Source organism: Corvus moneduloides, chromosome 2 (assembly GCF_009650955.1).
Source record: "Corvus moneduloides isolate bCorMon1 chromosome 2, bCorMon1.pri, whole genome shotgun sequence".
NCBI classification, from domain to species: domain Eukaryota; kingdom Metazoa; phylum Chordata; class Aves; order Passeriformes; family Corvidae; genus Corvus; species Corvus moneduloides.
Genome location: NC_045477.1, coordinates 17925761 through 17937853, shown reverse-complemented (window position 1 = coordinate 17937853; position 12093 = coordinate 17925761). Strand labels below are relative to the sequence as shown.

The 12093-nt window shown below is 44.7% G+C and overlaps 1 protein-coding gene across 9 annotated transcripts in view; it reads left to right on the top strand.

Annotated features, from left to right (window-relative positions):
- Window positions 1–12093, top strand: part of LOC116439140 (TPA-induced transmembrane protein-like) — a 37563-nt gene that overhangs the window by 12127 nt on the left and 13343 nt on the right. For 3 of the 9 annotated variants that reach the window (XM_032098284.1, XM_032098283.1, XM_032098276.1), the window contains exons 3-4: window positions 6301–6315; window positions 11860–11898. Coding sequence is in view for 1 of the 9 variants with exons in the window: in XM_032098285.1 (XP_031954176.1) it covers window positions 11860–11894 (35 nt within the window). In the remaining 8 variants the exon portion in view is untranslated. The other 6 variants (XM_032098279.1, XM_032098285.1, XM_032098278.1 and 3 more) reach the window with 5 other exon arrangements.

The window sequence follows — 12093 nt, the reverse complement described above, 5'->3', positions numbered from 1 at the left end:
ATGGACAGGTTTGTCTCATAGCAAATGGTAGACATAGCCTAATGAGTAAGCTTGGTAACAAGAGAGAGATATTTGTTTGAAGACCCGACAGCAGAGGTAGGATGGGTTATCATGGCTGCACACACTGAGGCAAAGAGTGCCTTCTAAGTTACCAGGACATCATCATATTCACTATGCTCTTCAGGGCTGGCAACATCTGCCTTCTTCTTGGGCACACTGACAAGTGCATATTCTGTCAGATTACTGTTGTCAATCACAGAGACTTCATGTTTTACATCGTGGCTGACAGTCGAGTACCACAGTTCACTGGAATTCATAGAATCTTTTTTGGCAACATGTTCCTGAGGGGGAAAAGGGGGAAGAGAGAAAGAGCAAAGCATCAGTATGATTATACCCTGAAGAAGTTTGGAGACGTGAGCAGATCTGGTATAGCCTGTATACTCATGCAGTGCTGTTGACTAACACACGCAGTACTGAGAAGGGATCGTAAATCCACAGGCATTTCCCAGCTGTCCAGGCCGTGGCTGTGCACCTGGAGAGCCCAACAACCCGCGGCCCGGCCTAGCGGTGGTGACATGGTAAAAGCTCATCCCCACACGAGGGAGCACAGCAGCACAAATGGAGCCGGGCAGCCTGAATCATCCCGGGCCCCGGCTCCCCCCAGGGAGGTCCCGAGAGAGAGGCCATCCTTGTGACATCCACCCAATGTGTGGGTGGGAATGGGAGCTGATGGGCAAGAAGGGAAAGTTACATGGGACATTTTATCTGTGCATGTGAAGGGAGAGCATTTGGGGTTTGAACAAGACTTAGTATGGAGTGTTTAGGGGAGGAACTAAAGGAAGGGGGTCAGGGTGACTTGCAGAGTAAAAAGCATAAGAAAACAGAGGAAGGGGAGGGACAGGAGTCACGGCAAGCTGCCAGAGAGACTGTAGGGTCTGGGAGGCAATTAAAACCCCAGGTGCATGTGTGCGTGTAGCTGCACAGGAGATGCACTGGCCTGGAAAGGGCCCTGGCTAATCCCTTCCCCAGCAGCCCTCATCTGATGGTCTCCTTGAGAGCAGAGGGAGGAGAAAGAAGAGCCATTAGCAAAGGAGGAGGTAAGATTGTGTGGGCAAATGCCTTCCCCACTCTGTTTAGACTTGTCCCTCCTTTTGCCTCCTGAAGGTGTTTGCTAATGGGTTGTGGGTGATTATTAAACAGCTAGCTAGGATGACTCATTAAAGGGACAATGTGCACTGATTAAGTACTTGGAGCCAGAAGTTAAAAATTGTTTGCCCTTCTGTTCTTGATTTGAATGCACTGGGTACTGAAGCCAGTAAGTACAGGCTTTATAGGGGTATTCTCTGTTGTCTGCTGTAGTGGCAGTACTTTGAGTGAGTGTTGCTGGGTTCATGGTGACATTTGTAGCTACCTCTCACACTCTTTTAAGGTAATAGAGGTCTCTGTTTCATGGGTTAAAAACCCCAAAGGGTTAGCTTTTATTTTTCAAGCCTAGAAGCAGGACAATGGTGTTAGAACAAAATTCCTGCAGAATTTGCCTTGGATTTTCCAAGTTTATGCTAATCATACTGTCTGTTTAGATTCTGTTTTGCATGAAAGATCTTCTGACCTTGAGGACACTTCACTGAAAATAAATTCTGATTTTTTATTTGAGGTTTTATAAAGTTTTGAGATTTAGAAATTCCAGAAATTTTAAGGAGCAGATAGACAGGATAGACTTGCTTATAATCAAGTGCATGGCTCTCTCCTTCCCTAGCCATGATTGCAAAGATGGGAGGACAGCATTATTTCTCTTAATGTACGTGTTAAATGAGAACAGGTAGGCTCTTAATTTTCATGAGTGGCTCTCAGTCCACTGAGTGAAGTCTGGAGCACCTCTTTTCCCTTCAAACACATAGGTCTAACCAAGACTTGCTCTGAGTCACATTTTCCAGAATCCTTCCAGTCATCATGTTTTGAAAGGCTGTTATTATCAACCTTCTCTTATCAGTAGGGAGACTGAAGTGCAGAGGTGGAGTGATTTCTCCCACATGCCGATGGAGCAAGTGTGAAAACTTCCATTATTCACAAACCAAGTTTAACACTCAGAAGGGGCGTCTCTCCTATTGCACTAACAGCCCTGCCAGGACTGTCTTCAAACCACACTCTGGGACTTTTCCTTGGGACACCAAAACTCTCAAAACCAGACAGCTACTTGGCAGGTTCCCCGTTACAGTTCCACCCCCTCCTCTTCCCCCACAGTCCATCCCACACTCACAGGTACAAATGATGAGCTCATTTCATCTTGCCCACTTTCTTCAAAATTTTCTGCTTAACACCCACTTATCTGCTGGGCACCAACTTTTGCTTTACTGATGTCATCTTTATTAAAAAAAAAAAACCACAAACCAACCCAGTTAGACTGCTAAAATGCAGCACTTCATTCTGCGGTACATAGGGCTTCTGGTGATAGCTCATCATCAGGGACTCAAGAGGCAACTTCATTTACCCTCTGCTAAAATGAACTATTTACAAAGCAGAGGCAGCAAACCACAGGTACTCAGCTCCTGCCTCTCGGAGCCCAGTATATTAACACACACAAACAACCACAGACAAAGAACCACACAAGACTGTGAAGTGCAACAGTTGAGAAGAGGCTATTCCCAAACCCCTGCCTTCCAGGATGATAAGTCTGGGCAGAGAAGCAGGGTGCACACCAAGTTATAGGGTTACCTCTTAAATTACTCTGGGGTGCATTGCCAGAACTCCTAAAGCTAACCCCAAAGCAGGGAGGTAAGATGAACGGGCAGTGTGTTTAGCTTACCAGTCTTTCCTGCATTGCAATGCAACTATTTGCTCCATTCTGGTTTATCAGATGCTAAATGTGCAACCTGAAAGGGCATGTTTGGTTTTGTGGGGATCTTTTGTCTTCCTTTTCTTCCTTCTAGAGGCAGTGAGACACTGGAAGGGGAAACCTTTTCCTCTTCCAACAGAAACTTAGCCATTTGTTGATACATCGGCTATTTTTTTATAGTGCAAAGATTAACCAAAACCCTTTAAGCCTCAAAGGATTAAATCTCCCTTTGTTTTTCAAAGGAAGATTTCTTTATTACTAAACCTGGTTGGCAATAGTCCATTTAAATGACTTTTAGAAAGTGTCATGCTGAAACTGAAACTTTTTGGGGAAACACACCAGTAGTCAAGAGAGGCTCCGCTGGCTACCAAAAAGCTGAGTGAAGAAGGGAAGGAGGAGGAGGACAGAGAAGCACCCCCACAGCCCTAAGTTGTACAGTGGCTGAGGACATTCGCCCAAGACATCATCACAAGGTTCAGCCTCCTGAATTGTCTGATTTGGGCCAGACAACATTACACTCACCCTCAGAAATTATGAGTGCATGCTGCAGTCTGTTTGGCCACTGGCTGCCCAAGAGTGGGGCTGCATATCAGTGTTACAGTTTTATGTGCATACACTCATTTTGTACGTAGGCTTAAACTGGTGTTTTTCTACATCCTAAGCAAATAGTTTTATTATGGGCTTTTCTCTCTTCTGCAGGAACATGATGGACAATTTTTCTTTCTAAAATGTGGGTGTTTTGGACTCAGTTGCCCTAGAGAGCTGGGGGGGGGGGGAGGGGGGAAGTAGGGGGAGGGGAAATGAATTTTAATCTTTACCTTGATGGTACCTGGCAGATAGCTGCAGGTCTGTGCTGAGGAAAGAGGAAGAAAACACATGTGAGTGTCATTCTCTGGTGTAGCAGCACAAGACAAGGACTTTTGTCAGCACAGGATTTACTCAGCTACAGACTGAGCATAGGCTGTGCAAAAGGATGAACTTGTGTGACAATAGTCGGGGAAAGGGTTGAACCTCTGAGAGCTAAGTAATTCTGGTGGCTTTGCGAGATTTATCTTTTCTCTAGTTTATACACACTTGTGTCACACAGCACTGCTCACTGACCTTAATTAAACCTAGATGTGCAATCTTGCGTTTTTCTTTTTGTTTTGTTTTTTGTTTTATTTAATTAACTGAAATCAGTTTTACATGTCTGTCTTAGAAATGAAAGTTCTTCCTTGCTTTCTGACTGTATTTTAGCTGTATGACCAGCGCAGCCTTAATTCTGCCTGGGATTGTTGGCTGGATGCTGGGCACAGAGGCACCATGTGATGTGCCACATGCGATGGGTGTCTGTGTGCATACGTTTGGTAGTCTGAAGCTTTTCTGCAAATTTGTCTCTCTGTGCCATAAACATCTCAGTGGCAGAGGTCTGTCATTTTACATCCTGCTTTCTCCAAGCCTTATCTTTATCAGTCTGGCTGGCCCCTGTTATGAGGTGGATTGAACAGATTTCTCCTGTAAAATTTCAGAGCTGAACTTTCACTTTTGCTTAAGATAACAGGGCTTCTTAAGCATACTTATTTGCAACCTGTCAGGAGAGACGTCAGTCTCTCAATATTGCATTAAAGCTGCCATCTTAGAGAATTTATGGTGTTTTCAAACATTATTGTGCTTCCTTAACACTGCCATGAAATTGCCAATGTACATGACTAACAAGAAGAGGGTTTTTCCTAATACTGCAACTTGTGAAAGTGGTAAAAGTATTATACCTCTGCTACATGAATGGCTTTACCCACAAGAGGTAAAAGGCAGCAGCCTGAATCTAAACCAAGACCTCCTGATTCATGTGAGCACATGTGATCCTGGCTGTCATAGTCTCCCCTATTTGCATATTCAATATGCAGAAACTCTTTGGTTAGGAGAACACCTCATACTGACATCTCTTTAGAGAAAGTCCTAAACAGTGCTTGTGTATGAGGAACGGGGGCTAGTGTGTGAGCAAATGTAGGCTGTGCTGTGCTGGCCCACTTGCTCCAACAGCCCTCCACCTCATTTGCGGGGGAGGAAGCAGGGGCACAGCAGAGGTTCCCCCACTGTGGTTCAAGTGCTTGCAAGCCTGTGGGTCTGGCTGTAACATACAAGGGCCAAGTGCCCCATGGCAGGAGGCAGCTGCAAGCCAGTGGCTGAGGCACCTCCACAGCTGGAGGGGATGGCTGCCCCCTCTTGCTGCCTTCTCCGGAGACAAAAAAGACCAAAGAGCCCCCAAGCAATCCAGCACAGTGGGGCATCAGAGGGCAGGTATATTTCCCACCCAATGCAAGGAGGTTTCCCTCCCCTGGGATGCAAAATGCCTTGCCGTGGCTGCTGCCCATGGCTGTGCCTGCCAGCTGCCTCTGCAGCGATGCAGAGGACTCCCCCATGTCCCCATTCATGCCATGCCACACCACACCCGAGGGGCTCAAGCAGCTTCTTTACTTACTTTGCTTGTGGGAGTATCTTTTTCTCTGGATAGGGATGGGCGCTTTCCACCTAGGGCATGGAAATAAGGGTGAGCAGGCAGATCAGGGGCTTCATGGTCCTCACTTCCTGCTGCCAACTGAGGGCACATGTAAACCCTTAGGGAGATGCCTTCTCCAGCTTTTTGGACAAGGCACTTTATGCAGCTTCTCTGCTGCTCTTCTCTCCAAGAGGCAGCCTCTGGCAGGCACCCAGCCCTGCTCTGGGGGTTGCAGAAGCAGGGGCTGCCACAGGGCACAAATCAAAGGTCGAGGGATAGAGGGCAGGTGGCAGCTGTTGGCAGGTGTTACAGCATTTAGCTGATCCTGGGAAGCACCCTAGGAACCCTGGCAGTACAGCAGCGAAGTTTGTGGACTGGAGGAGCAATCAGCCTTTCTGGGCTTGTCCATATTAAAGAGCTCTAGGTGGGTGAGTCAGCAGTAAATATTGGGAAGAGATAGGAAAGAACCAGTCTCATGCTCCCACAAATGATCTCCATCAGTCTGACCTCTAGCATGTCTTGGGAAAAAGCAAAAGGAAGAAAAATGTAGCAACAGTGTGAAAGAAAGTGCAAACACATGAGGGTGAGTGCAAAGCTATCAGATCTGATCTCTAGCACTTGAAGTAATCCTTGCTGGTTCAATCAGAAGACTATACTTGCAGGTTTAAGGACTGAAATCATTTGGCAAATTTAAGAGCCTTTACATTGTGTTCAGTTGCTCTCAGCAAGTTTCTTGGTAATAAGAGCTTTCTGGGGCATGCACTGTTGCTTATAGTTTACAATTTTGTGGTTGTAAAAGGCTGGTAAGTAACAAACGTTTTGCAGTGTAGCATTAATATTTATATGCTAGATTTATATATATAATAAAAATGTGCTAAGGGATATAAAGCTGCCAAGTCATATGAATTTAGGAATTACACACAACTTGCTGGTGGAGGTACATTATGAATCAGTTTCTAATTGTTTATTTGCTTTTTTTTTTCTTTCCCAGGACTGAGGTAAACAGGTAATGCCACCATTCTTTTTTGCTGTTGATACTTTCCTTGCTAAATTTCCTTGCTCTTAGGTCTCATTTCTTTTATAAACTACCTAACTTCCTCAACTCACCTGGAATAATTTCTTTCTGCAGATGTCCCTGATGCTCTTACAAGAGTAGCAGAAAGTTTTGCAAATATTAGTGAACTTCCCAATTTTCTGTTTAGTGGGAGAACTTAGATAGCTTTCATTACAGCTGGGCATAAAAATAAAGCTGTAATACTACCTCATTCCAGGCTGCCTACCTGGTGTTCTTTTAATTATAAATAGAGTTTTGCCTATAGTGGATATAAAATCCTCTAGTTTAGTTGGAGATGCCAGTGTGACAATTTCATACAATTCAATAGAAGTCCTATGAGCTACATTTAAAATAAAATATGTATATGTATTTGTAATACACATAACTAACATTAGGAGTCTGCTGTAGCTGTCAGATATTGTGAGTTTGATATAAGTATTTTTGTTTCCTGATGTCTATTTATTCCACTTTTTCTTGTTTATATTCAGTTGGCTTCTGATTTTTTAGTCCCGTGCTCAGATGAAAAGGCTGCTGGGTTTGCTCTTCCCCAGGACTGTCAAAAGATAAATACCATATGTTCCTATAGCAAATTAGATGTGTAAGCTGATGCATAACTCTTAGATAGATTCTTATTTAGTCAATCATGTGTAATCCTGCAGGAATATGCATCGCATGGTCTGAGAATTGAAAGCCTTTCTCAGCATCTGCATTCATGCTACAGACATGCTGACTCTTTGAGGCAGGTCCCCAGCAGTCAGAGAAAGGGAGTCCAGCTTGCCTATGGGTGCAGAGGGGTTCTGAAGGGTTGGCATTTATTGGGTTGAAGTTTTTTGAGGCAATTATAAGTTTATTATTAAAAATGCTCGGAAATAGTTCTGGCCAGCAGTCATGAAAGAGGACAAATGTGACTCTCATGAAAATTAGAAAAAAGGCAGATTTCCTTTTCTTTCTCTCCACAGTTTCACTTAGCTCTTTGCAGAGAAGCTTCATGAACCATGTTACAGGCTACAGAGGCTGTCACGCTCGGGAAGTGGTCAAACCAAATATAGAAATGCCTCTAAAAAGCAAACACTCCAAACAGAGGGGTGAAATGGCAGACCTGGGGATGTATAGGAAGAAGGAAAGAGTCAAGAAATTAATTACAGAGGAAGCAGCAGAGTTTACAGATAAATGGTAGGGTCTGCAACATTTTCTCCCAGCACCTGCTGTTAAGAGCTCAAGTTTGTCTTAGGTCTGCTTTGCACACCTGAAACTAAGGTTGCCTTCAGTCTGAATTTACTTCAACCCAGCTGCCAAAGGGCCAAGAGACAGGGCAGTGGATACCCCTGTCTGTCCCTGAATGGGGACTTCCTGGGCAGATGCTGCTGGTAAGGTCTCACAGACACCCACAGAGCCACCTTAATAAGGGGTGATGCCAGCCTCACCTGCTTCCAGAAATATGAAGCTCCTCTGACTTGCATTGGGGCATGACAGCATCAGCCTTCAGGAGGGAGGGCTTCAGTGGGGACCTGCAGCAGCTGTTGTCTCCATCTAACTTGGTGTCCCACAACAAGAGGTTGCTGGTCTAGAAATAGCTGGACCTTCCTCCAAAAATATCCAGTTCTTACCTGACTCCTTAAACACCCACCACCTCTGACATCAAACTGCCAAACTCTCAAAAACCCCCACATCCAACCAAGTAAAAAGCACCATCCTTGCTCTGTGGCTGGCTGCTTGGCAAAGAAAACCCCATCACTTCAGTACATTTTAATTGCTGCCACCCCTGTAATTGACTCTGGGCCCTCCTCCCTTGGACCCCGCCAGACATTGGCTGGTCCTCACCTACATGTGGGATAATTCATCTGAAGCTGGTGAACTTTGCCTGCCTGTCTCACTGGAGTGATAATTTTGGGATATTTCATCCAAATGGCTGCCAATTTTCTCACTTCCCTACGTATAGGTGCCCATCTACTTCGATTTTTTTTCAGATCTACTTAAAGTTACTCAGGAGAGATGCTGACAGCTGGATGATGAAACTGCATGAGCCTCATTCCTTAGGAATTGTATGTGGATGGGCTGCCTGTTACGAGATACTTATAAACTTTCTGTTGTAACCTGAGCTTTCCCTTTGGCCTGACTCTGAGCTGGCCCTGTGCTGTGGAGCAGAGGAGCCTTTCCAAGCTGACCCTCAGTCTCTGCCTCTCACACTGCTTGGAGAGCGGTGGTAACCAGGACTGGACCTTTGAAGCACCAGAGTTTTGCAAGGATGCTGAGTCACTGCATAAGAATGACTTCTTCTCTGGAAAAAAAAAACCAAAACCAAACCAAAAGCTCCAACCTCGTCATTTCTCCATCCCTCTGAACTTCTGCAAGGTCTATGATTTTTCTGAAAGACATGGCTTTGTCAGCAGTGGGGCAGCTATGACTGAGGAGGCATGTGCCATGCAAAAATCACCCCAAGCTGGCCCGGCTCATCAACAGCAGCTTGGGTGAGATGAATTGCAGTTGCTCTCTGCCATGCAAGGGCAGCTGGTCGATGCTCTCCCTGAATGACTTCTCCTGGCAGTGGTTTGTTAGAGTTTTTGAAAGTGAGGAAAACAGGGTAGGGAGCTACATGAGCACAGACTGGGGCACAGCACCATGCCAGTTATGTCTTTTATGGCAGTGGCTCCTCCCCTCTGATAGGGAATACAGGTTTCACAGCCCCACCAAGCTAGCAGGAAAAATCTGCTTTACAAAAACTTTATAAAGATTCTTATAAAGAATTCTGTTCTTATTCCTGCTGCTAAAAAGCAGTCAGGAATTATTTCAAAAGCAATGCAGATCCCACATGTAAGGGTGACAAGACCACTTAAAGAAGTGGGGATTCAGCAAGCTTGGGAGCTGAGAGCCTGGACCTGAGACCCTTAAGGCACACGAGCTCATCCCTGCTCCTTGCTGCCACAGGCAAGGACCCACCAGTCTCACATGGATTTTGTTTGCCTTGACTCAAACTGCTTCTGAGAGCAAGGCTTTGTGCTTTGAGAATTTCTGCCCTTTTCTTCAAGGCCATGTAATGTGGTCACAACTTAGACATCTGGCCACAGATCTGCAGAGATGTGAGAGATGCGTGCTCTTTGGAAACAAGAGGAACATTCAATTTTGTCAATGGAGTGCCTCATCTGAGTTCCTTAAGACCAAGTAAGCAGTCAGAGTACAGTACTCAGAGGTTGCATGACCTTTTCTTCGACCTATCAAGAAGACAATGGAAAAGAAAGGGAATTTTCCACCTGTCCTAGGTGGTTCTTGTTGAGCATCCTCCTCTGTCTTTGTAGTTCCTTAGGCTAGAATCTATTCCTAACCACTGTTGTACATAACTATAGGACACTCGCATATCTTGTGTACAGCAATTAAATATGTTGTACAATTTAGTTTATTTCTATATGGCATATATAAAAGCTTGTCTTTTTGAGACAGGGTACTAACAGATAGGAGATACCAAGATGAATCTCCTCTAAGTGTAGTTTTCCTGCCTGGAAACTTGGAGTGGATGGCAAGTATTTTCTGTTCCTTCTGTTCCTCACCAGGATGAACTCCCTTCCTCCCTTCGGCAGACTCTCTGTGCTGGGAGCTTACAGATGACATCACCTCTCTAAACATCATCCTGAGGCAATACACTTTGACATATTAAGAACTATATTGTTCATCTTAATTTGCTTGCTAAATTATGTTTTGTTAATCAAGAAGCTCCTCATGGTGCCTCGCATGATCCCTTGAGGCTGATTCATTGCAGGTATTATGTGTTTTGGAATCACTCCCTTAATCCTCTTGTTTAGTAATTAAATACAAAATGGTATTGGACCTCCCTTATTTTTGGTAGGCAGTTTCTCATCCTTCCACTGTATCCCTGCACCTTTGGGTAGCCAATTTTAGTGTGGTTTCTTTGCTGCCTGAATTGGTTTTTGTACTTTCTGTGTTACAGAATGAAACTCAGTGATCAAAGCAGCTCATTATCTCTCATTATCACTCCATTAGTCCTTTTGTTTTGTAATTAAATATAAAATGGTATTGGACCTACCTTATTCTTGGTGGGCAGTTTCCCATCCTTCCACTGGATTTCTGTACCCTTTGGTAGCCAGTTTTGGTGGGGTTTCCTTGCTGGCTGAATTGTTTTCTTTAGTGGCTGTGTTACAGAATGAAACTCAGTGACCAAAGCAGCTGGTTATCTCACTGTAAGGGTATGCAGCACTCAGATCTTGTGCACCTAAAAAAACCAAAAACCACCCCAAAGCCTCCACTGCAGGCAAACATTAACAAGTGGGGGTGGGAGAGGAAGAGAGTGGAATGGATGAGTGATGCAGCTTCCTGGGGTGCTGGGGTGAGCTGGTGGCCTCCACAAAGTGACTAATGTGTTGCAGAATGGACTCCCACTAGGTTCTGTAGTCTGAAATAGCAACTTTGGGTGCTTTTGGCAAGAGGAAACCACATGCATAGCCATCTAGCTCTTCTGAGAAATGCTGTGACAAACTGAATTGTAAAAAACCAAACACTTCAAACCACAAGGAAGCACAGTCTTTGCTACCGAAGTTTTCCAGTGCAGTTGTTTTGTGCTTCTTCACCTCCTTTTTGTCCTTTTTAAAAAAATTGTTATACTTTTATCCCTTTTTCTTTCTCCTGAGCTACAAGGAAGAAGAAAAATAGAAGAACCAGAAATACAATTTGCAGGGCTAGTTGGCTGGGGAGGAATCAAGTTTTAGTTGACACATTGTAATTGCAGTACATTGCCAGAAAAGAAAAATAAAATCTCTGTAAGACTTCAGGTGTCTGCAGCAACTTCATCAAACCTCAGAGGCCGGAAGTGTCAGGCAGTTAACAGGACACTTTAAGAACACGTACTGGGAGCATGTGGTTTTGCAGATAGAGGTACACCACCATGAGCTATGTCTCCAAAAAGTAGCCCCCTCCTTTGAATCTGTTTTGCACTTCGCTAGGCAGTCCAACACCAGATTTCAGCAATGGAAGCTGTAACTTGCAGCTGACAGCAGTGTGTTAGCAGAGGGAGGGAGTCCAGTTTGGGGAGAGATCACAGATCACATACCTCCAATTCAAACATTACAAGGATAAACAGCTGTGACTGTGTACAAACTACCCTTAAGTCCTCTGACCTGAAACTTGTGCGCAAACACAACAATTTGTCTGTAATCCTGCCTAAATGAGCACCACCTGGTCCTGCAGCATCCCTTGGCTTTGAACTGCCACAGCCTGCCCTGGTGCAATGGCAGAGGCTGGAGCAAATGTTGGTTGATGCAGCTACTGTCTTTACCTCAGTGTACTGCAGCTCTCCAAACTCAACTGAGATGTAGAGTGATTTGCCATATGCAGGCACTACTTAAACATGTTATAAAGTTCCAGGCCCGTTCAATTGCATTCGACAAGCTGCTTCCCAACAGTGCTACCTACAACTAGAGCTGAGGAGCCAGAGTCACTGCAATTCAGAAGTGGATGAAACCCTCTCCACCTGTTTTGTTCTCTTTACAGGCAATGTCTTGAGAGGTGGCACTGAATCCCTCTGACAAGGTAGGCAACTGTCCAGTTGTTAACCTGGGTTTGGATGGTTATAAAAACAGTGGTTTAGACTGGTGGTTGACAAACCGATGTTTTAGACTACATTTGTGCCTGAGTGACTGTCCCTGGCAATGTTTTCTGGAAGTTCAACTATGTGAATTACTAATTTCATTAGTCACTCAGTCTGTGGGGAAATGCTGGCATTTT